The 26,414-nt window shown below is 40.8% G+C and overlaps 1 protein-coding gene across 3 annotated transcripts in view; it reads left to right on the top strand.

Moving 5' to 3' along the window:
• ANO3 (anoctamin 3) overlaps positions 1 to 26,414 on the top strand; it is a 163,434-nt gene that overhangs the window by 76,497 nt on the left and 60,523 nt on the right. For 2 of the 3 annotated variants that reach the window (XM_048486771.1, XM_048486770.1), the window contains exons 6-10: positions 5,040 to 5,198; positions 5,802 to 5,902; positions 13,060 to 13,104; positions 20,975 to 21,106; positions 23,533 to 23,639. In XM_048486771.1, the coding sequence (XP_048342728.1) occupies positions 5,040 to 5,198; positions 5,802 to 5,902; positions 13,060 to 13,104; positions 20,975 to 21,106; positions 23,533 to 23,639 (544 nt within the window). The remainder of the gene's footprint in view (positions 1 to 5,039; positions 5,199 to 5,801; positions 5,903 to 13,059; positions 13,105 to 20,974; positions 21,107 to 23,532; positions 23,640 to 26,414) is intronic. The other variant, XM_048486772.1, reaches the window with a different exon arrangement.

Below are 26,414 nucleotides of genomic sequence, written 5' to 3'. Positions count from 1 at the left end.
GTTAGAAACAGAAACAGTGACCTGCAAACTGAACCACAAGGTTGCTGCCACAAGCTAGCTCAGCTGCAACCTCTCTGTTACAGCCAACCTCCCATTCACTAGTGAGTCTCACTCCTGAAAAGATTTTGCATCCATTTCAGCTTGCCTTAAAACTGTTAACCTGCTGCTGCACCTCCTTTGCTGTAAACTGGAACGCAGTCTCCTCCTGTATGGCTCCTAGGGTTCTAGATGGGGGGGGGGTGATGGAGCTGGCAGAGTCCTCTCTGGCTTAGTCTCAAGAGGCTGAAGAGTCTCAGAGTTGAACCCTGGTTAGGGATCTCAGAGCTTGGACCTGGCTATGATCTCAGCCTGAATGTTCTGCCTGAACTTCTGGACCTGGTCCCGCGGGAGCTACTGACTGCTCAGTCTCTGCATTTACAGGCAGTACCTGTGAATCTGGAACCAAAACTGTCCCCTCCTCTCCATCTGAGTCTTCCTCCCAGAGGTCCCCAGACAGAACAGGCTGAGCCATAATATTGAGGTTAGTCCTGGCTAGGTTTGCCAGCTACTTGTTGGGAAATCCGTGGAATTTTTTTTTATGGAGTCTGAGAAGGGAAGGGCTTGGGGAGTAGAGAGACCTCACGGCGGTATAGTGCCATAGAGTCTACCCTCCAACACATCCATTTTCTCTAGGATATACACATTTCTGTTGTATGGAGTTAAGTTCTAATAGATCTCCATGACCCACCTGGTGGTTAGCAACCAGAGGTCTAGCAGCAGCTTCTGGGTGGTTTGATACCACCTAAATTGCATGACTTAGAAAGCTCACTGGGTGATTTTGGGACAGTCACATACTCTCATTCCAACCAACCTCAAAGTGTTTATTTATTATAAACACTTGAAAGAAAGAAAGAAAGAAAGAAAGAAAGAAAGAAAGAAAGAAAGAAAGAAAGAAAGAAAGAAAGAAAGAAAGAAAGAAAGAAAGAAAGAAAGAAAGAAAGAAAGAAAGAAAGATGTCAACTACTTTGTGGCATGGTAGTTAAGAGCAGGTGCACACCAGTCTGGAGAACTGGGTTTGATTCCCTGCTCTGCCACTTGAGCCCACTTGAGCTGTGGAGGCTTATCTGGGGAACTAGATTAACCTATACATTCTAACACACACCAGCTGGGTGACCTTGGGCTAGCCACAGCTCTTTGGAGCTCTCTCAGCCCCACCCACCTCACAGGGTGTTTGTTGTGGGGGGGAGGTAAAGGAGATTCTAAGCCCCTTTGACTCTCCTTACAGGAGAGAAAGGGGGGATATAAATCCAAACTCCTCCTTCTCCTCCTCCTTCTTTCTCCTCCCATGCTGACTTTTTGTGATTACAATATTTCCTTCTAAGTGCTGGCAGACCATCTGTCTAATGATCTGCTCCAGAATCTTCCCTGGTATTGATGTCAGGCTGACTGGACAGTAATTATTAGGGTCTTCCTTTCCCCCCCTTTTGAAGATGGGGATAACATTAGCCCTCCTCCAGTCCACTGGGACTTCTATTCTCCAGGTGTTCTCAAAGATTATAGCAAGTGGTTCTGAGATTACTTCTGTGAGTTCTTTTCATGCTCTGGGATGTCACTCATCAGGGCCCGGAGATTTACATTTGTTTAAAGTAGCCAGGTGTTCCTGCACTACCTCTTTATTTATTGTGTGCTGAATTCCTCCTACTGTATCTTCTGTTTCATTTTCCTCTGGATGAGCACAGTTTCCTTTTTGGGAAAAGACTGAGGCAAAGAAGATGTTGAGTAGTTCTGTCTTTTCTCCATCCCCTGTTGGCATTTTGCCATTTTCTCCATGCAGTGACTTTATCCTATCTTTTTTCTTCCTTTTGCTATGGGCAAAACTCAAAAAGCATTTTTGTTGTTTTTAACCTCTCTGGCAAGCCTCAGCTCATTGTGAGCTTTAGCTTTTCTGACTTTCTCCCTACACATCCTGGTTATTTGTTTGAATTCTTCTGTGGTGATTGCTCCACTTTTCCATTTCTTGTACATCTTCTTTTTAAATCTTAACTCAGTTGAAAGTACTGACCCCTCCCATTTTTCTTCCTCATTGGAACTGTTTGAAATTGTGCTTCAGGATCTCACTTTTAAGAAATTCCCAGCCATGATGCACTCTCTTCTTTTTTAGTATTTTTGACCACGGGATCACGCCCAGTAGTTTCCTAAGATTACTGAAATCTGCTTTCTTAAAATCTAGAATGCATGTATAACTATGCTTAGCATCCCCTTTCCACTGTATAGCAAACTCCAGGAGAACATGATCACACCCGCCTAAGGATCCTACTACTTTCACTCCACTAATCAGGTCATCATTATTGGTTAGGAGCAGATCTAGATCCTTATGGCACTTTCCCCAGGAGCATCATAGATAGACCTAAGAATTTAAATGGAGTCTCTAGTAGTTTCAATGAAGAGCAGTGGAAATGAATGCACTTTCTTCTGGAAAAATCATTCAGGGTTACTACTGTGTATTTTATGAACTTTTTTGGAGAGGGCAGATAAAGTGCCAAGCCAGGCTATTTCAAACATTCTGAACAGATGAGAACAAAAGGCTGAAAAGAGAATGAGCAGAGCTGCACGTCTTTATTTCATAACTCTTGCAGGGAAAACACTCTTGTCCAGTGTCTTCCCCTCTATTACACATGGAAAAAACAAAACAAAACAGAAACAACTATCAGAGGACAACTAAGGTCAACTAGGGACATTTTTGCTTGACTATAAAGTGCTTGAGATTCAGGACCAACCAGTAAAACATCAGTCTTGAATTAAGTATGCCCTGAATTACATAATTTCAGATTTTCATTAATGCCAATGGAAGAATTAAGCATGTCTTTACATCTTATCCTCTGAAAAAAATTCAAGACATCTAAACTAGTAGTTAGCTTTACATTTACTGCTCACATCTAGAATATATTTATTTATATTTCTGCCTGGGTATAACATAAAGTTCTGGATATAGCAGTTGCAAAATGGGATGGTGTTTCTACACACCCGAGAATTTGGGCATCTGTGGCTTTCCAAGCCATGCTTCCCGGCCTAGCTAGCTTTGAATGGTCTATCACTCAGGGTTAGGGAACCTGCAGCTCTCCAGATGTTCAGGAACTACAATTCCCATCAGCCCCTACCAGCATGGCCAATTGGCCATGCTGACAGAGGCTGATGGGAATTGTAGTTCCTGAACATCTGGAGAGCCGCAGGTTCCCTACCCCTGGCCTATATGGACTAGATGGCCTATATGGCCTCTTCCAACTTTTATGCTTCTATAAATCACTAGGATAGTTTCAACCTAACTCTGCACAGCAGCTAGTCTGAAAAATATAAAGAGAACTTGAAGCAAATTAATTATAGTGAAACCATTCTTCCTACGTTTGTAGACTAGTTGTTGCTATAAATGTGTGATTAATGGTAAAGCTTTTACTGCCTGATGTTCCCTGATGTACAACTGTATAAACCCCAAATGAATGTGCAGTAAATCTTTAAAAAGATTATATCAGCAGCAGCTATGCACAATGGGTTCTAAATCAGTGTCCTTGCTTGTCCGGTACAATTCCGGAGTCAGACTTTACGCCCACCAGTAGTATTTCCATTTTGTCCGGATTAAATTGTTAGTCTTCACATACACTAAAATGACCTTCAGGCAGCTGTTTGAGGTTTCCACAGCCTACCCATGATCTGCTGGAAGCACAAGATCTGAGTTTCATCTGAATATTGGTGGGCCTCATACCAAATCTCTAGGTGACCTTACCCAATGGCTTCATATAGATGTTCAAAAGCATGGACATTAAGATGAAATCTTGCAAGATTCCTGAAGGTCAGAGGTCAGGGGGCTGACCAGCAGTTCCCCAGAAATATCACTCTGAAACCTACCTTCACAGTAGGACCAAAAAGGAGCAGCAGTGGCGTAGTGGTTAAGAGCAGGTGCATTCTAATTTGGAGGAATCGGGTTTGATTCCCCGCTCTGCTGTGAGCTGTGGAAGCTTATCTGTGGAAGTAGATTAGCCTGTGCACTCCAACACATGCCAGCTGAGTTACCTCAGGTTACTCACAGCTCTTTGGAGCTCTCTCAGCCCCACCCACCTCACAGGGAGTTTGTTGTGAGGAGGAAGGGCAAGGAGATTGTAAGCCCCTCTCCTTACAGGACAGAAAGGCAAAGTACAAATTCTTCTATTTTTATTTGTCATGAGAAGTCATGAAGGGTCAGATGTGGTGTGGATTTATGTGGAGGGTTACAACTATTTGTTTTCCTTTATTTTTCTTCTGCACCTGCTTCAAACGTCTATTCTGCCCCTTATTTGGTAATCCAATTTATACCTTACTCCTAAGACTTTCTCCACTCTTGTAAGGCTATGATATTAGAAAAGATGTTCCTCTTTTCAGCCCAGAAGCCACTACAAGTGACTTTGTAAACAATAAGTGAAGTCCTATCTGAACCAAAAGAGTGAATGAGTTTCTGGGCTCCCTTTCCATGTAATTTTAATGAGATAGTATAAACTCTAAATCTGAGACTGAAGAGAGCGAAGGACTGCATGAGGGTAAATAAATTGAAACTGGAAAAACAGGGGACTGTTATTGCCAAGATTGCATTTTTCCACCTCAGACTAGTATGACAGTGGCAACTGTTGCTAAAAAAGATCTCACATTCACACATGCTTTGATTATATCCAGACTAGAGAAATCTACAATGATTCACAAGAGGCTGTCCTTGAAGACTGTTCAATTGAGCCTGGTGATGACTTTGCATGAGGGTAAAGGTGATGTCTTTGGTGATGTCTTTGCATGAAAGTAAACTTTTCACAGGTGAAAGAAAATCTTGTTATTTATATTCTGACATCTATATGTCTGCAGAACTTGCATAAGTTTTAAAGGAGAGGGAGTATTATGGTTCTGTTCTTCTCTTCTATATTCCATCAAAACATTCCTGAGATAAATATAGTGTATAGATTCATTGTTTTATATTGCATTGTTATCACACATTTAAACATATATTTATATTTTATATTTATAGCTTAATATGTTTTTTCTTTCAGAGTAATATGAGTGTCCTAGCAACATCAGGGCTCTTCTTCAAAGATGGCAAAAAACGTATTGATTATATCTTAGTTTATAAAAAATCAAGTCTACAAATAGAGAAAAGGAGCACTTTTGAAAAGAACCTGCGAGCAGAAGGATTAATGTTAGAAAGAGAGGTAGTGTGCATTTTTTTTCTCATCTGTAATGATGTCATTTTCTTTGAATACCAACAAAACTATCTATCTTATGCATGATCGGACCTGAAAGATAACTAATACATTTTCTGGAAGGGTGGGTGGTATCCATGAGTTTGTTTATGGGTACTAGATCCACAGCATGATTAGAATTAAGTACCTATTTGTGCCCTTCTTTGCCAAAGCAAATAAATTAAGTGTGTTGTTTCCTTAGCTGTAGCAGCTAGAGAAATCTCCACAAGTTGGAAGTTGCCTCTGATGGTCTCCAGAATTTTCTGCTTCTTAAATTATATTTTTTGCATATTTATCTGTGGTAGATATCTGAGATAGCTATATATTAGGTCATGTAAAGAACAAAATACCATGTGTGAACCTGGAAACCTGGATCTTATTCAAGAAGGTGGTAGTTTCATTCCTTGAAGAGATTACTATTTTATTTCATACAATAGTAATCATAGTTATGATGTTGAGAAAAGGTCAAAATGCACTACTGAATTTAAATAACCAATAGAAACCAAAAATATCAGTCCACATTATGTCAGGATGTAGATTGTTAATGTATAATCATTCTGTTACTTTTCACAGCAAGCTGTTACAAGCCATGATATTATGTTTGTTAAAATTCACTGTCCTTGGGATACATTGTGCAAATATGCTGAAAGGATGAGCATCAGGATGCCTTTCAGGTATTGTGGAAATTTTAATCTCATAAATGTATTATTATGTTCATTGTCTCAACATAACAGAGACAAGAGTAAAGAACAAGAAGTTTCTCTGCAATTTCTCCCTGATAAAAAAACATGCTTCTGAAACATTTCAGTAACATTTCAATAACTGACACTGCTGTCTTTCCTTCATGTAATTCAAATTAATCCCTGAGGATTGAAACAGGATTGTCATATCAGTAAATTCAAGCACTTTGTCTGCAGTCCAGAGACCATTTACTCCAGACCCAGAGGCCCTTTCCGCACAGGCCATAAACAGCGCCCTGGGGATGGCAAAAACGCCATCCCCAGGGAGCTGTTCGTACGGGGGGCGCAGCTGATACAATTAACCCCCAGAAGTAAAGTCTATCTTCAAAAATGTGCAGCCTGTTTACACAGAAATTCCCGATTGGCTACAATGGAGCCAAGGCACTGCAGAACAGAGAATCTTGGGCAAATTTCTTGGGGTGCCTGTCAGGGGTGTATTTTTAAAGCTAGTGGCACCAAAATTTCAGGGTATCACCCAGAGACTGTTATGATGATTCCACCCAGGTTTAGTGAAGTTAGGTTCAGGGGGGCCAAAGTTATGGACCTTCAAATGGGTAGCCCCCATCTCTGTTAGCTCCCATTGGAAACAATGGGGAATGTGGGCACCCCCTTTGTGCATTCCTTTTGGCACTGGCACATATGCTAAATCTTAGTTCACTGTTGCAGATGGTTAGCAATAGTATGGAGCCTTATCTGCTCCTTCCTTCTTTGGAAATGTCTGCAACTCAGCATACAGTTTCCATTCTTTTTCTAGCATAGAGATTGATGCCTTAAACTATAAGAAGACTGAATCCAGTGACTTTTCTCCTCCACATTCTCCTTGCTTTTGCTCCAGCAATTCTCTATTGTGATAATTTCTTTTAGCTTCTTTGTCCCATTACTTTTTACTTTACTGTCTCTCATGTGATTGATTGATTGATTGATTGATTGATTGATTGATTGATTGATTGATTGATTGATTGATTGATTGATTGATTGATTGATTGATTGATTGATTGATTGATTGATTGATTGATTGAGTTCAATTTATACCCTGCCCTTTTCCAACTAAGCTGGGCTTGAGGTAGTTTACAATAAAATATTACAGTTCATATGATACAATTAAAACCTTCATTGAAAACCTTAATTTGTGAAATGGGGAGGCCAGTCAGGGGAACAGCAATTGAACCATTTAAAGGGCTAATAGGACAAGGAAATAAGAATTTAACAATAAATGCAGGAAGGGGAAAGGGGAAGGGCAGGAGGAGAACATGTGAGGCCAGATTGATGAAACTATCACTATCCTCAACCAAAGGCCTGGCTGAACATCTGTGTCTTATAGGCCCTGTGAACCTACATCAAATACTGCAGGGTCTGGTCTCATTTGACACAGAGTTCCACCAAGTCAAAGTCAGGGCCCAAAGGTTAAGGACAGCTGGATGATCTTTGAGTCAGGGACCACCAGTAAGTTCCTTTCAGCTGAGCAGAGCACTCTTGAGGGGGATATATTGGGAGAGACAGCCTTGCAGATAGTTCCATCTTTGTGCCTTATAACAGGCAACAAAAGTCCCAGCCACAACTGAGAAACCATAAGGAACATGAATCATGGGCCGTTTTTGCATGGTCAAAATGCCCCAGGGTAGAACCAGGATTTTACATACCGCAGCTGATTTGTCACAGTTTCTCTTTCTTCATGGCTCCCCAGTGCTTCCAAGGACTTGAGGCAGGACTGGGACATAATGTCCCAGCTGTTTCCACACTAGCCCACGTCTTTTTCCATTTGCACCACAATCTCTTCCACACATGTGTGGACAACCTACATTTCCCATGTTCTGATTAGCTGTTTCTCCCCCATTCCCCCACTCACTTTCACTAGTTTAGTATTAAATGACTGCGAACCCAAAACTCCTTCCACATTGATAAGAGACATGGCTTTTATTGCAGTGGGGAAAAAACACAGAGGGAGAAACTGTAGATTTAGACAGAAGAAACAGGTTTGACAAAAGACAGAGGGAAATGGCCCTCCCCTCCACTCCGCATTCCCCTCTGCGATCCACACATTTGCCATCTCCAAAGTCAAGAGGGAAATGACTCCAAAGCAGAGAGGGAAATGGGTCTCCCCACCACCACACTCCACATTCCTCTCCATGATCCACACATTTGCCGGCTCCATCACCAAGAGGGAAGCAGCTCCAAAGCAGAGTGTCATTGGCTGACTGTCATGGAAGCACAGGAGACAGATTGCATGACACAGAGAGGGGCCTGCCCCTCCCCCCCACATTCCCCTCTGCAACCCTCACATTTGCCAGTTCCAAAGCCAAGACAAATAAAGGGGGGAGCAAGTGTATCAAGCAACTTCAAGCACTTCCTAAGCCAATGCAAACATTTGTTGCTCCTAGTGTCTGTTGATTGGTGGGGCAGGCCAGAGTGGTGAGATGGGGAAAAATGCTCCTGTTCTGCACCTGTTGATTTGGATGCCATGGGGTCACACAGGAATATTTGAAAAGACCTTCAATTTTGCAATTTTTGAAAGTCACGGAGCAAAGGTAATATAGGGGGGCGACCCCAGGGCAACACCTGGGTAGACCCACTGCAGCTCTGGGGATCATGCAGAATTCTCGGCTGCACAGGGATATTTTCCATGCTCACACTGGGACATTTTGACCATGCAAAAATGACCATTGTTCATTTGAGATCCACAATATAGTATATTGCAGGAGACAGTATGCAAAAAAGAGTTGAAGAGTTGCCTGAGCATCAGATGTCAGAGGCAACATCAGCCAGCATAAATTGTTCTTCATCAGTGTGGGGCATTCAGGTTACTGCCAAGGAAGTTACAAAAACAGTGGTTGATCTGGACCATGTGTGTTTCTAGTGGAAACATATGGCTAGGTTGAGGCAATTACATTATAAAAACTAAGCCTGAGAATCTGTGCTGCTTCCTGCTTCATGGAGGAAGAGCAGGAATCAAAACACAAATGGGATAAATGTGAGATACAGCAGCTGTTCTTTGTCAAATAGAGATGTCCTGCCTTGATATATTTGCCATTAAAGCTTCTCTCTGTTGCATGATTATACTGTTATTTTGAGCTTTCAGACAGCTCCTAGGATGCCAGTGTGGAGTGGCATCATTGTCCGTGGTATTTAGCTGAGCCAGGTCCCAACAACAATGAAACACATAAGTTGCTCCATTCTTCCAGCACACAAATTTATAGTAATGATGCTCAGCACTCCACTCCAGTTTTATACTATGCTCCCGAAATTACAGCTGGTCCAGAATGCAGTTGTGAAAGTCCTTTCTTGGATCCCAATATGATCACATATATCCCCTGTTCTTCTCCAGCTGTACAGGTTGCAAGTAGAGTTCTGGATCAGGTTCAAAAGTGTTAATGTTGGCCTTTAAAGCCCTGAGTGGTCTGGGGCCCTATTATCTACAGGACTGAATCTCCCAGTATCACCCTGGAGGACATTTTGTTTCTCTGGTAGTAATCTCCTGGAAATTCCCTGGCCCTGGCCCCAGCCTGGTAGAAGTACCATCTGAAATTAGAGCCCTGCAGGACATGGTACAGTGTCACTGGGCCTTAAAAGCAGATTTTGCACTAGGGCCATAGCTGGGGCAGGCAATGCCTGACATCGTATCTGGCCTCCCTGTTCCCCCCTTTCTCTCCCCTTTATTCCCCCTGTGAAAGAAGGGCGCTTATATATTCTCTTCTCACTGCCACCAAAAATATATTTTTCTATATAGCCCACTCAAACTGATTTTAAATGGACACCACCTTTTTTTTTGGGGGGGGGGGAAACACAGACACAGACAGAAAACAAAAATAACTGGAACGAGTTTAAAGTTGAACAAAAACTTAAAACTTTTATTGCTGGCTTAACAGAGGCTTCTCAGGTAATTTTGAGAGGATGTAAGCGTATTGGTGTCAGAGAAAGTTTGTTAAAGCTTAATGGTTGCAGATAAAGATTGTTTCTTAAAGCTTAATGGTTGCAGGCACTTCACTTAAGTTACACAATGAACACTCACAGGTGTCGCTTTACTTCAGATTTTTACTTCATAAAACAAAAAAGATGTTTCTTAAATGATGTTACAGTGGAGGTTTCACACTCCCTCTTTAAAATATAGATTTCAGTCTGCTGTACCTCACCACAAAATAAAACACCCAGTCTACGCCCAGTGGGATTCAGGCATAACAGCCTCCCTCTCCCACACTCCCAAAATCTGGCTTCTCTGCCACAGGAACTGGGCCTCCCAAGACTGGTGTTCACTGTATTGGAGGACAGACCTATAGACCGTTATAGGTTTCCCTCAAAAACACAAAACAAAACACCTGAGGGCGGACACTCGCCTCCAAACCCAGGATTTTAGTTGACTCACTAGCTTCCTCAGCTATTAATAAACAACAGCCATGAGAGATCTAACGGATTCTCCTCACGCTGCTACCAAAAAGCACCCGAGGGCACACAAGCTCACACCAAGCCAAAAAGTCAAAAGACTCAAAAAAAGAAGAACCCTTCAGCACTCTCTCTGACAGTATTTATAGTATCTGCGTTTTTCTCTCTGGCCAATCAGGGCTGGCCAGGGCTTAACTCTTTCAGGGGCGGCTCCACCCTGTAACCTGAATGCAGGATGAATGCATCCGTCACACACCCCTCCTCCCTTTCCCTTTCCCTTTCCCTTTCCCTTCCCCTCCCACCCCTGCCTCTTTTCCTCCCTGTCCCTTTCCCTTCTTTCCTTTCCCATTTTGCCCCTTTCTATTCCTTATGTGGATTAGAAATAGATAGATTTTAGGAGTTAGAGGGTGGGGCTTGGGGGAGATGTACATTTCAAGGGGATGACCCTTGTGGAGGTGTCCTCTTTTATCCACACTACAGGGAAGCCCAAAGATTTATGATAACAAGGTTGTTTTTGAGTCTTGATATTTAGAATGGTTTCTATTTAACTACAGATGTATTTATTATTGGATAATTGTATTGTATTTACCATACATGATGTGTTATTGCTCACCACCCTGAGCCTGGGTTGCCAGGGTTGGGGAGGATATAAATCTAAACTAAACTACCCATCATAATTCTTCCCACCTGTTTATTCATACACTCTTCTTCTAATTTTTCCTGTCTTTACTGATATTGTATAGAGTGACTTGTTTGAATCCAAGCAGGCTAAGAGAAAAGTATTCAGCCAATGATGGCTGATACAACACATGGAAGAAGATTTATAGGGCATCCTAAACTGAATTTAATCCTTCTAAGCCCATTTACTTCAGAAGGTTGTAACTCTGCTTTGGATGGCACTTTTAGTCCCTCTGTTACTCCAGGATTCTGCTCTGGAACTGAGAATACAGTAAATGAAGATTATATGGCTATCCTGAAAGGCAAGTTAAAATGGCCTGAGCTACAGAAAGAAGCAATGAAAAGGGAAAGCTCTAAGGATGTGGAAGAAAGTAATAAGGCTAGAAGTGGGTATTTGGCAGATCTGGGGAAAGGAGATGGAGAACTTTGTATGAATGCTTTGTCCTGAGAGGGAAAGCATGATTTATGCAGAGGGGCGTTTATGAAAAAAAGGAGATGTAGCTTAGAATGTGGAGCTGGGGAGTGGTGGATGTAAAGAAAGAAGCCTCGGAATCTAACTAGCTCTATACAGGAAGAAAACCTCTCCACTAGCCCTTTCCACCTCCACTGAACTCCTGTATTCTTATTCTATTCATAGGTTTTTTACAGAAGCTTTGGTTAGCATCAGAAAAAAAATGTTCCTATCCATCCACCAGCAATTTAACAGCCAAGAAATCAATTCTTTTTTTGTACGAGAATGAAGCCAGATGAAAGGGTTACAGAGAGCATTAGCGAATCCTCCAGGGAATTATGATTTCATTATTCTCAGTGTTAATTACACACATCAGTCTCTGAGCATGCGGTTTTCTAAATCACAAGCATGTCTAAGGAACATCTGCTGAGTCAGCACTAAGTTGGTTACTGGACAGACATTCGCTATGAAGGAGGAACTCTGAAGGAGCTTACTGTGTGACCTGGGTCAGACAGTCACATACTCTCAAACAAACCCACCTCAAAGGATTGGTGTAAGGATAACATGGAGACAGAATAATGGTGCAAGCCCCTTTGGGTCCCTGGAGAGAAGGATGGAGTATAAAGGAAGCAAATAAATATGTTATGGATTTCTAAAATAAGAGAAAATGAGGAAGAGAGGAGGATTTTATAAAAAGCATAAGCAAGAAATCTACTCCCTCTACTGCCCATACATTCAGTCTTATTTAGAATTATTCTATCATTCCAGAGACCTGCTCATAAAGTAAAAACACAGCAATAACTTTGTAAAAAAACAGCAAACATCAAGTACCAATATTAAAACAACTCATATGAACATTTGCCTTGATGGCACCCTTCTGTCATCAGCCCACATTTTTCTTTATTTGAAGTGGAATCCATTCAAATAAAAAACCTGTTACTTGAACTCCACAAGAATTCATCTGTTCTTCCGACTGAGTAATAATACTCCAATGCTGAAATTCCTTATAATAAAATATATTTCTGTTTAATGCAAGACTCCAGTAGCCTAATGAGAAAATGAAGTTATTTTAATGGCATATCTTTGTGTATTGTATTTAAAAAAAATAGCCATATATGTTCTCTATAAACATTTCAAAGAAAATTGTAAGACATTTTATTTTTATTCAGACCTTACTGTATTCATTAAATGGAAACAAAATAACAGGATATAAAAGCAATCAGTTCTAGTTCGTGCATGGAGCTATCTTCAGACTATGATTTATATAGAAAATATCAGTTGATAGTTTGGAAATACTATTTATGCTGCTAAGAAAACAGTACAAAATGGAAAGGGGATAAGATATCTTTAACTTTTTAGTCCATGTTGAATGTTTAAAATTGGCCCATTTCTAACTGTGCTGTTAATATTTAATATTGTTCCATGCAAGTATTTCAAATGTCACCTTGCCTTTAAAACTGAGTTTCTTACATTCATTTTGTAAGGGTGTATATGTCGCAAAATAGCTGAAGGTCTGTTTCTTCTATATGTTTCTTTCTGTTCTATCATAAATGAAATTGTTCTCAGATGATTTTTGCTATTCTTTCAGGAAAAAATGTTATTACACTGACTGGAGGAGCAAAACCATGGGCAGGTTGGTGGGTGATGCATAGCTTTTAATTTTGCCAGATACCCTGCTAAAAAAAAAATCCATGCTCGCAGTTGTAAATTTATTACAAAAGACCTAAAGCAATTTAGCTCTATTCAATTAGTGGATGCAGTAGAACTTGAATGATTTTTTCTCAATATTTCTTAACTATATTAAATTACATACATACACCCACAGATATATTTCATATTAATACCTGTTAAAGTATTTGGATATGGGTTAATTTATGATATAGCAGCATAACTGATATCCTCCCAACAGAATATAAGTTCAAGTCAGAATGGATGTGTCAGATTTTATCTACAAAATTCTTAGAAAAATGATATGACAGTAAACTATAGAACAGTCCACCTCCTTCCATTAACTTAAGAGCAGCTTCAAGGAAGATACGCTTTAGAATGGGAGAACTCCACAGGTAGAAAGGGTCAAATACCCCATACCAGTGTTTTAATTCAATTTTGAGTCTCCCATGGCTGCTCTTAAGTAAAAAATTAAACATCAGGCAATCTAGTCAGGGATCTCCTGTGCTACTGGAGTTTGGCCTAAGTCTCACACTTACTTCACTATCAGGCAAATACTGGATTTGGCTCAAGGTAATATTTTGTAGGAGAATCTATTATTCTAGCTTGCTTATCTTGTTTATTTAATTATTCATTTATTCAAACAGCTAGATATTTTATTTCTGGGAACTGTCAAAGTTCTACTGCATTCCAGTGGCTAAGTTCTCTTATTATTATTCAATTAAAATTATAGCTTAAATCTAGTAGTTCCCATTATCTCAGTACTTCATTTAAAACTATAATTGGAACCATAACAGCAAGCGACACATTTTGAAATAAAATGCAGAATATTTACACCTATTTTTCAAGATCTTCCATCTTAATTTTATTCTACCTTTTATGTGTTGACTTGTTGGAGGTTCTGAATATCCAAATTTAGAAAAAGTGTAATTACTGACATTTCTATTTTAGGGTTCATTTACTTTTTACGATTTTTATGAAACAGAAATTTTAACATCATTTTACAACTAAAATATATGATTCAAATTTATTTTAACTGAAAAAACAATGTTGAAATATATTTCAGAAATGTTTTGCATGTGTGGATATTAATAAAAATGAACATATACTTAATGACATAAATTTACAACTGCTTATCTGCTCTCCCCAGTCATGCACATGCTTGCTTTGTCTCAGATGCTCTATTTTTTAAAAAATACTTGGTATGTTTTGGAAAATTATGTATTGTTAAGAGGTTTTTTTTCCAAAATCTAGATCTTAAAGTATCCATTCTAGGTATGATGAAGATATCCATTTATATTTCCAGCTATTCACATGGCAAGTGCAGGAGTAAGATCTATTTTTCATATAAAGCAAAGACAAAGAAAGTTAAAGTATGGCAATTTATGCATGTTTTGCTTACCCTGCAGTTGTTTGCTTTGTAGTGGGGTTTTCCTGTGGATTTTGTTCACACAGAGAACACAGCCCCTATCTACCATTTTCCCCACCCACCACTTCCTTTTAGTTTCTGTACACCCTCTATTTGGGGAGGTTTCTTTGTTTTTTTTTTTGCTCTCTTTAGTCTGGTTTTTCTTTGCTCAATGATTTCAATTTCATGCCATTTCGCAGTGTCTGTCATTCCAGCAATAGACTTTCAGCATTAGAATGTTTTAAACAGACAGAGAGAAAGTCCTTCTGATTATTTTGAAATGGTAGCTCGAAAAATGGGTGGAACTGCTGTGGTGTGGGTGGGGGAAGACAGGGAAAAGTAAGAAAACCCAAAGAGAGCTTAATGCATGCTGATATCCTTTGCTTTCTTTGTGAAGAGAGAGAAAAAGTTGCACTCTCAGAGCTTTCAGAAATCTGACATGAAGGCTGGGTGACTGCTAAAGAGGGGAAATGTGTGTATAACTGAGAAGGGAATGTATGCTCAAAGCAAAGGAGACCACACATGATTAAAAGTCTTTTAGGGCTTTCTCCCAACCTTATTTTGGTGTTCTCTTTGCTTGAAGTGTTTTCCTTCCAGCAAGGTATTGGAACTGGACTGGAAGGAAAATGCTTCATGCAGTAGAGCATAACGAGTTAGGCAGTGGTGAAGACAAGGTTTAGTTTCACTTTCCTGTGTGCTTTGTTTTCTGAAAAAAAGAAAAGAAAAATTACTCCCCTTCCTATATGAATGGCTGACCAAGTGAATAAATACAAGTGGATGCCCTGTCATATTTAATTTGGCTCTCAGTTGACTTAGTCAAGTCAGCACAGATGTCTCAACTGCATTATTTCTCCATTTGTTTATTTGTTATAGGATAGGATACATAATTGTATTGATAATGTAATCTTTGGTTATCAACTCACACACACGGAGGGGGACTTATACACCAAAGGAAGGCTCTGGCAAATAAGACATCTAATGGGTATCAAAACAGCCCTAGGCAGTCTTGGGAAGTCCAGAAAGAAGTTGCAGATACAATAAATTCCAGTTAAGATAAGCCATCTCACAAAAACATAGTTTAGTGTGATGGTTTGAATGTGGGCCACTCCACTAAATATGGCTGCACAGGTTCCATCAAGCCAGGATCAACAGCAAGGATCTCAAATCAGTTCAAAACCATTGTTGGCTATAGCTGTGGTTTGGGTGATGTGTAAATGAAAACATCTAGATCCTTCTTTAAACCTGGTTTATACCCTGGCCATACCATCTCAGGCTTTAGAGAGAAGGCAATTTATTGAGACAAACCAAGATCTGAGTGATTGTGAACTGAATCCCAGTTTCACAAATTAATCATATTTAAAACAAATCATGGTTTTGTGTGAAGACTTGCTTGATTCTGTCTCTAGCAGATGCTCAACTTCTGAAAACCAGTATTTGACAATGATTTCAACTCATAGGCAGATTGATCTAGGTCCAGCAGAACATGGTAGCAGAAATGGCATGGTTCAGATCTGTAGACTCCCAGCATCATTCTTTGGAATTAACTTGCTAAGTAGAGGCAGAATCATTGGAATATAGTGCCTCTAGTGGCATGTGTTGCTGATACTGGGCATTTCCCCACTCACCCTGATCCCCCCTATGCTGCGCGCTGCTCTTAGCGCACGGCATACCTGGCGCGCACCTGGGTGTCCCCACGAAATGCGCCGTTTTCTCCAACGCCAGGGATGCTGCGCGCTGAGGGGGCGCGACAGCAGCAGCTTCGGGGCGGCTGTGCTGTCGCCGCCCCTGTCGCGGGGAGTGCCCCGGGACCCCGTGCTACTTGAGGAGAGTAGCGCGGGGCTTAAGGTAAGTGGGGAAAGGCCCACTGAAGGTCTAGGAGATTCCCACTGCAGTTTCTCAACAAGTGATCAAAGCAGTTTTTGGTCCCAAGGCCAGGCTGGAAGCTCAATGAAATGGCATTAGTAATGTCTGAGATGAACTGCTACTACCCACTCAGTCACCTCTTCACAAAGTTATTAGCAGGCAAAGGTTTTTATTAGTAGTTTTTGTGACAGAAAGGCATGTTTTAAAAATGGCAGTAATTACTTTCTCAGCAAGAATTCATAAGCCTCAGCTTTCAAAGGATATGTTAGAAGCTACAAAAATATTCAATTGCCAATTGAAAAGAACCAAAAATTGGTATTGGGAATGGCTGGTACAAAAAATGGAACAGAGAAAATGGCTATTGTAATTGAATCAGGAAAATCATACCTTTCCAGCCATGTGGCAGCCATCCAGGCTCTGCTGTGATCTTTCCCAAAACTTCACAACACAGCAGTTTTCAGAAAGACTGAAGAAAAGCCAGAAAAAAACAGTGTTTCATTTTAAAGCCAAGTCACAAAATCTGTTGTCACAAATGCTACTTACTGTTTACTGAGCAAGAGGTAAAAGTTGCCTTTTTGCATGGCAGAAGCGTACTATCCCTGATAATTTACTTGGAATAGCCATTTTACACAAGTATGCTGTCACATGAAGTTGCCATTATGATACACGTGGTAAGTAAAAACTGCAATTTGTTCACTTAAGTTGATTCTGCACAGTACAAATATAATGGGTTGATGAAGGGAAATATTCCAATTTGGGCAAGAACATTGCATGGGTCCCATCCCCAAAGCAGGATTGTCCTATGATACTTCCCTCATCCTGGTTTTTTTTAAAAAAACACTAAAATTGCAATCTTTTTCAAAAATCCCTCATTGAACCACACTGCCTGTTCCTCCCACCTTATGTCATGTCAGTTTCGTTTCTGCTGAGCCATCAACTGGTATGGCAGCCTGCCCTTTTCAAAACGTTCCCCAAGCATGTTTTCTGCTCATGGCAGTGACCGAGTGCCATTTCACCCAAGTGTGCACAGCAGTGTATTCACAACAATGTTTCAATTCTTCAGCTGAGCAGATCTAGCCAGCAATGCTGCTGTCACTATGCTCTTTGGGGGCTGCCTTGCCTACAAGTCCAGAGGCCTTTGACAGCTCTTCCGAGACCCCAGCAAGCGAGGCCATGTGGGAAAGCATGAGCGCTCACCCCAGTCCCACTTAACTCTCGCCAAGTGTCACTTGCTAGCCAAACCGCAGCTCAGCCCCATGGCTCCGGGCTCATGTTCCTAACAGGGTCCTGGGGGTGGGGGGCTGGAAGTGCCTGCTCTGCAGGATGCGCTCAAGCACCCCATGGTGCCTTGCACAAATAACAGCACCAAAGACCAGTTTACCCAAAACACCCTACAGCCTTCCTCACCAGTACCCCCCCCCCCGAAGGGGGCAGCTGAAATAGAATGTTTGTGGCTCAAAGCACAACCCTCTTCATGCCCTGCATACTCCTGGTGCAGTATCACCTGACATGTGACATGTGCCTGCAGACAAACTCCACGCTGCGTTTCTATCCCTAGAATGCCATTTCGCTCTAAGGCTGGCAATGGCTTGGAGCAACATCACCCTGGCCATGCATAATGCCTCATGCAAAAGAAATCAGAATATTTCCTCCTGACCTTAACTCTATTCCTTCATGTAAATGGGCAACCATGCAGAAACTGGGATAAAATAGACCCGGATTCTAAAAAACTGAATGTAACCCCTTATTATTATGCTGTGTGGAAACAACCTTGGGGGATATATCAGCTGCTCTCCTCCCCACCCAATTTGTCCACCACCTGATCCTAGTAATTTACTTTCAGTCTTGACTTCAGCAAGCATTCATCATCCGGAGAAATTAAATGTAATTGTATTTGCACATTGTTCTGTATGTGCCTCTCCAGAGGTCAGACTATACAATACCAAATCTTTAAAATTGTCCTGGGGGACCCAGTTCTGCCAAGAATTGTAGGGTAGAGAGTACTAGAAGTCTCCTCACCACCCACCCCCAGTTTTCAGGATGTCATGGGGTAGTAGACAAGAGCCACTCATCCTTCCTGAACCACATTTCCCAGCAGGATTGGCCTCCAGTGGTGATTTAAAAAAGAAAAAAGTCTTTGAAATGGCACTGCATTTGGTGGATGTTGTATTGTGTAGTTTGGCCCTAAGGCACCTGTTTAAAATGCATCCAGACAAAATGATTTTTTTTTTGGTCATTGACTGCTATTTTGCACTTGATTACTTGCAGCAATTTGTTTGAATAGCCTACCTAATTCTCACAATCCCCATTAAATAAGTGGCTCCAATTGATTAAATATTTAACTGGAAGCATTAGCCAAAACATAACGTATTGATTTCATAACAAATGAAGCAACTCAAACAAAAAGCATGGTGTTTGAAATAAGGGATAAAATAGTACAAAAATATCTGACCACTTTGTCACTGACACTTGCATGTGTGGCCTCAGCAGTCTTAGGGCTCTGGCCATGACAAATCCCAATCAGTCCAATGGACTTGCTTGTTGATATGTAAGTGTTGTTGGAGCCATCTTGCTATTTGTTCCCTAATCCCTATCACAACTGTCAATGGAAATTCCATGCACATACTAAAATATTTATCTTGTTTCAAGGAACTGTTTACAGTGGAAATAAATAAATCTGTAATTGGCAATAACTGAGTGCCCCCTTGTGTTATTTTTTTAACAAGGGTTGTTCTCTGGCAAATCAGACCCATATATGAAATTCTGTTCAGATGTAATATAAGAATTATGATTTTGTTCTCCAAGAAGATCAAAGAAACAACTTTTGAATAATTAATTCAGAACTTTTTTGGCAGGTCAAAGTCTTTTTTCTTAAGATAGTTGTGAATATTGGTATTCTTGTAACTATTGAATATATTTTCTGACACAGATGTAATTTTCAGTAATTATACATGACTTCAAAATACAGTATGAGAAATGGCTAAAAAAGTGACTGGTTTGCATTAATCTTTTCTGTTTCCCAACAAGTATGTTTGTACCTGTGTGGCCATTATAATCAAAATTTGTTGCCATCTGACTTGAAAACAAAACTTCATTCACTTTCCCTCTGTAGTTATTTCCTGTTCTGTGTCCCTTTGTACTTATGTGCATGGAGTTTTAAAGAATGAACTTCAATATTTACAAAAGTATTTCGCATACATGTACACAAATGGTATTTTCACTGCAAATGTACTTAAACTAGTTTCACTTTACAGGATTGGTTTGTGGAAAAATTCTAATTTTCTTTAAATGAAAGGAAGAAAAATAAGAATATATATTGTCAGAGCACAATTGTGAAAATAGGTGGGGGTGGTGTGATAACAATTTTGTATTGATTTGGCTGTGGGGGACCCAGGTTTATTGAAAAACCTTAAAAGGAAAAAAGTGAGGAATTACAAAAACTCAGTGAACAGTTTTCTTCACAACAGCACACAACTGTTATTTAAGAGCAAGGGGCATACAAGGAAACGTGCAGGGGGAAAGACACAAAGCCACTGCCCCATTCCCCCTTCAGCCACTGAGGCAGCAACCTGGAGGAGGCAGGTTGGGAGGGAGAGAACTTTCCAGTCCTTGCACCCGCCATGGTAGCGCCAAAACAGAATGCAAGCAAAGAATCACTAGCCCTTTTTCCTGCTGGTGACACTTGAGATGTGTCACAAATCTGAGGATCCATGGGTCTTTGTAGTCATCCCTGCTAATGAGGATGTAACACTCCTCCACCCCATGTCCTACCAAAGAAGCAGCACTGTAGTCTGGCAGGAAAGAGGCCACAGGAGTTGTCTTCCATCAGAACCAAGATGGTAGTGCTGTAGGTGGATGGAGCTGGATAGATCAGACAGTCCTATTCTGAAGACTATGCTGCTAGACATAGTGTGTGGAGTGAACAACAAGCACAGACCCATAGCGAGTGTACCAAAGTTCCTGTCAACTCTATCTCTGAGGGATAGTGGCCAAATGGCGGGTTGACTCCTTGAGTGCACTGTAAAATCTCTCCTTTCAATAGCTTCTTGGTTAAAATATGAGTCTTGCATTTTAGTGTGACACTCTTCTGTCAGATGTTTATTCGCCCATGGTATCAGTAAATAAAACTGAACAAGTACAACTGAATTCTTAATCTATTTTCTAATATCAATTTTAGTTCCCTTTCCCCACTTATCAGTCATCTTCCCCAGCTTATCCCTCATTCATGACCAACAGTGATGGAAACAATTATTGCATGGTTTAGCTCTTGTTATATAGTTCATCTCAAACATAACACTAACCCTAAAAAAAGCTCCTAAATCTATTCCTGCTGGTTGTTTCTTTTCTTTTTTCTTTATTGCAGTGGTAGTGACAGTGAAAGATCTGTGTGACATCTTTTGCTAACACTTTCAAATGGAGTAATGTAGAGAGTATTCATTATCCTTTCCTTTCTCATTAGTCTTTCCTGTGCTAATTTCAGCACCATGCATATTGAAAGACTGGCCATATGGTCAAAAATGTATGCAAGAGAATAATAAAATAACTTTCAGTACATTTTTTCTAGTCTGCAGAGGAATATGAGGGAATTGAAAAGCTGGTTGCCCAGAAATCCAATGAAACTTGACAAGGAAGCACTCCCTGACCTGGAAGAAACAGATTGCTACACAGCACCCTTCAGTCGAGCACGCATACATCAGTAAGTGGTGGTGACACAGAAAAAACTCATTAGACACCTGTATTAATATTTCATTTCTCCTCAGCAGGTGACATAATACTTATCATTAACAGATGATTGTCGAAATTGAGTGGCGCTTATATTCTATATACTCTGGCTTCTAGAAGCAGAGTCCATATTTGTCAATATCTTCAACTGACAACCTCCAACATCATAGGATTAGAAGCAGTTCTTGAAGAATAACAGTTTTGAAACTGAAAGGTTTTATGAACATGAGCACCTATGAAATCCTGGAAAGCAAATTATGTGGGGGTTGGTTGGTTTGTTTTGGTAAGTGGGATTGAATTGACTGAAACTAAAAGTTTCAGTTTTGTAAAATGTTTGACCAGAGGGTCATTCATGGCCCCATCTTACTGGTGCAGTTTCATTCAACTGTTCTAAGGAAGCAGCTAATGAAATATACTGAAGTGTTTAATATAGAGAAATGCTAGATTCTAATATTTTACCATTCTCCTGGAATCCATTCTAACTCGGAAACCTTCAAGCACCCTCCACATTTAACTCCACATCAGAATTCCAAATTATGCAGTCTTGTTCCTGAAGTTCAACCTGTCTTTTACTTATTTATTAAATTTGAATTTGGACAGAGCACTGAGTAGGCACAATTTCTCTAGTGGTTAGTTTCTTCACTTAACTGTGGCTTCTCTTCCTCTACTGCAATACTAAGGTGCAAAAACACTGTAAATTATCATGCATACAATAATGTGATTAAAGCCTTTTTTACAGTATTTGATAAGTCTGTTCATGCCAATCAGTAATACAGAGGTTTAAAAACAAATGCAGGTGAATTTGAGAGATTGAAAGTTGCAATCAATTGTTTATGTTCCAGTTCTATAATAAATTTCATCAACCAAAACTAGGACAGGGGAATGGAACAAAGCAAGTCTGCTAATTTATTGTTCAAACCTGATTTTAATTGCAGAAATTCAAATTCTTTGGGATTTTGAAAAGTAATTTCTCATCCATTGAAAGATCTATGAGCTATGGGGACTCCTTAGTGATTCAGTTATCTCACCACAGATGAATTGAGTTTCTTTTCAAATTAGTTTATTTAAAGAAAGCTGCAAGTTGCACCATGCCCCTGGTGGACACTGCTTATGTAGATAGTACACTAGAGAACTTTCTTTTCCATTAGGACTCAAAACCAAGAAAGCACAATGTAGTTCCTCAGGAGAGGTTACAATGCAGTGCTCTACATAGAATCATAGAGTTGGAAGAGACCACAGGGGCCATCCAATCCAACTCCCTGTCATGCAAGAATACATGATCAAAGCACCCTTGACAGATGGAGGCTCCACCACCCTCTGAGGCAGTGTATTCCACTGTTGAATAGCCCTTACTGTCAAAAAGTTCATCCTAATGTTTAAGTGGAATCTCTTTACTGCACCTTGAATCCATTACTCCTTGTCCTAGTCTCTGGAGCATCAGAAAACAAGTTTGCTCTTTCTTCAACAAGACATATTTTCAAATATTTAAACATGGCTATTATGTCAACCCTTAACCTTATCTTCTCCAGATGAAACATACCTAACCCCCTACACTGCTCCTCATAGGGCATGGAATCTACACCTTTTACCATTTTGGTTGCCCTCCTCCAGACCCATTCCAGCTTATCATTTTCCTTATTGAACTGTGATGCCCAGAACTAGACAAAGTATTCCAGGTGAAGTCTGACCAATGCAGAATAGAGTGATAATATAACATCCCTTGATCTAGACACTATACTCTTATTGATGCAACCAGAATTGAATTGGCTTACTTGGCTGCCACATTACAATCATCCCAAACCTTCAAAAAACAAACACATAGGCCCTCAAAAACACACACAGTTAAAGATTTGGTTTTAAGGTTAATCCCCAAAAACAGAGTTCACCTTTTGTTCTCTGCTTTGTTTTAGAATGCTTCGCTTGGGTCTTAGTGCCTTGAGAACAGAACTTGGTAGATTGGCACCAAGATCCAAATGGAGTATTCTAAACCAGGGGTAGGGAACCTGCGGCTCTCCAGATGTTCAGGAACTACAATTCCCATCAGCCTCTGTCAGCATGGCCAATTGGCCATGCTGGTAGGGGCTGATGGGAATTGTAGTTCCTGAACATCTGGAGAGCCGCAGGTTCCCTACCCCTGTTCTAAACCAAAAACAGTCAAGGAAATGGCGGATAACTTCTCAAAACTGGTGTCATTTTTACCCAGAAAAAGGTATAGTAATGGACTGTGTGAAGCAGCCCACCAATTCATAGTGTTTTGTTACAGAATTGTAGAGGTGTCAAAGATGTCAATGCTTATGTTGGAAGTGTCAGATGATTTAATTCATGGTGGAAAATATTGTATATGTTAATACTGAGTCAGCTGCTTTCAACACTGATTAACTTTATCATCCTCTTTTGCAGTTTTACAATCAACAACAAAGACAGTTTCTTCAGCAACTCCACAAGAAGTAGGATAGTACATCATATGCTGCATAGGACAAAGTATGAAGATGGCAAATCAAAAATGGGTACAAATTCATAAAATTTATTTTTGATGTTAGACTAGTTGTTGCTGGCATCTTGAATCCCGCCATTCAAATATTCAGTAAATAACTCCAGTGCAGTATTAATTAAATACTTGCTACAGGGGAAATACTAGAGAAAATATAGAACTATAATCTTGTATCCCATGGCATTTTATTCCATGGCATGAGATTTCCATCACCTCCAGCTTCAGATCTTGATTTAACATATAGTGGACCTCCAACTTTAGATCTCAGTGGTGGCAATAGGCAGAAGAGAAAAGCAGGGAAAATCAAAGATGGCAAATCAAAAATGGGTACAAATTCATTAAATTTATTTTTGATGTTAGACTAGTTGTTGCTGGCATCTGGAATCCAGCCATTGAAATATTCAGTAAATAACTCCAGTGCAGTATTAATTAAATACTTGCTAAAGGGGAAAAAAACTAGAGAAAATATAGAACTATAATCTGGATTCTTCACAGAAAACTAAGAATATGGGTTGATTTAACAAATAGTGGATGGATCTTATGAACTGTGAGTGCAACAACCCTCACTGTAATAGATTATCCCTTCCATCCCCTTCCCCAAGTAGGCTCAAAACTTTCAAGTTTATGCCCAAAATCAGAGGTATAGCTGGGCCAGAGGGTGCCCAATGTGCACTCTGAGTTTTCCGCCCCCCCCCCTCTGCGGTGCCCTGCCCCCCTTACCTTACTGAAACAGTGCAGGCTGGAGAAGCAGCCTGTTCCCTTCAGGCTGAAAACAGCCTGGTGGGAACTGCACTTCCCAAGAGGCCTTCAAGGTCTTCTGGGAAATATAGTCCCACCAGGCAGTTTTTGGCCTGAAGTGAACAGGCTGCTTCTCCATCTTGCACTGTTTCACTAAGGTAAGTGGGGGGGCACCATAGGGGGGAAGGAGGGGGTGCCGCAGGGTCAATTTTCCACCCCCCAGGCACGCACCCGTTGCAACGTGCACCCCCCCACACACACACAGCCCTGGTAACTCTGCCTCTGCCCAATATGCTATGGGCAAAATGCTATGGAACACTGTGAATTGTAGTGAAATTGTTCCTCCTCACTGCTCCAGAGCAAGTCCCCTGGTAACACAAGAAGCTCCTTTGATGGAAGAGAGGAGTGGGCTGATATTGTCCAACACTTCCATCTTACTGTAGCTACTTGTATCCTATGGCATTTTATTCCATGGCATGAGATTTCCATCACCTCCAACTTCAGATCTTGATTTAACATATAGTGAACCTCCAGCTTTAGATCTCAGTGGTGGCAATAGGCAGAAGAGAAAAGCAGGAAAAATCATGACAGAGAGCACCTTTCACGTGTGGTTCTAGAGCACAGCCCAAAAGTAGGGATTTTACAAAATTCTCCTCACCTAAATATTGAGAGTTCTAAATACCTGGTATAACCTATGATGTTACATAGGTGTTCTTGCAGTCCATCATTCTTCTGTATTGTATTGACAGGTTTAGGCTAATAGCATGCACAGTTTACTGCAGTTTTTAAATTACATATCCCCCCCCCCCTTAAACACTGGCAGCACACAAATCTTGATTTAACATATTGTGAAACATATTTTTGTCCTATTATTTAATCACACAGATGTGCACATGCCTATAATTAACTGCTATATCGAAAATAACGACATTCTGATGCAATATTGTAATTTATCAAGATTCCTTTTTCCCTGAGTGCTGATCAGTTTGCATGTGTGATCATTCATATCAGTAATAGAAGGTGGAAAGATTCAAACTGACAGCAAAGTACACATGCACTATTTCTCATATTCTTAGTTTAGACATTCTGCACATAAAGCAAAGTAGGCAAAGCTCAGTCCAAAGTACAGTCAATACTTGAACCGCCCCCCCTTTACCACTGCATATTTCTTTGTTACAAATACTGAAAATGAATGACAAAAATAGTGTATGCTATACTAACTGGTTGTTTAAAATCAAGCCAACAATTTCCTATAAACAGATAAAAGTTACTTATGGTTGTCCTTGCATCTGATATTTTGCTAGTAGATAATCTCAGAATATAAGAAGGATGGCTCATCTCACTGTTTCTTGCTGTTTAATGGAAATTAAAAAGTTTCAGTCAAAAGACCACAATACTCAAAAGCATGTTAATGGCCAACGAAGGCAGTTAGCATGTGAAATAAAAGGGGGGATGGGGGTTGGTCCAGTGCTCCCTTTCAATGGCACAAATTCCATTGGAGGAAGATGTCCTTCCATCAAAGACAAAACTACATCATCAATGTGGAACCACTGGATCAGGGACAAAGGTATAATTTTTTATGGGGAGGGATCTGGGGGTGGGGCTCCGGGGGTGGGAACAAACCCCCACCCACCCCTAGGGGTGCGGCCACACTGCCCCAAAGCCTGCCCCCCTCAGCCCCCACTTGGATATGGAGGTTCTGTCCCCACCTGACTCTGCCCCCTGCTCCCCACCCCATCCAACCAGCTGGGCTTTCATCCGACAGTCCCTTGTGCCCTACCCTCCAGGGAGGACACAAGAGACTGCCATTCCCGGCATTGGAGAGCTGTTTTTGTAAGCACTGAGGCCAGGGGCAGGGCCTGGGAAGGAATGGCCATGCCCCATGGGCAGGTGGGGGAATGGCCCCACCCCTGAGCCCCGTCCCCTGGCCTCAGTGCTTATAAAATCCAAGGCCAGGGATGGCAGTCTCTTCTTCCCTGTGGGGAGGGCAGGAAGGACTGTTGGCTGGGCAGCATGGGGGTGGGGGCATAGGGGGCATGGGGGTGGGGGCACA

Source organism: Sphaerodactylus townsendi, linkage group LG02, assembly GCF_021028975.2.
Source record: "Sphaerodactylus townsendi isolate TG3544 linkage group LG02, MPM_Stown_v2.3, whole genome shotgun sequence".
In the NCBI taxonomy this organism is placed as follows: Eukaryota; Metazoa; Chordata; class Lepidosauria; order Squamata; family Sphaerodactylidae; genus Sphaerodactylus; species Sphaerodactylus townsendi.
Note: the sequence above shows the minus strand (reverse complement) of the source record. Positions and strands in the feature narration are given on the sequence as shown.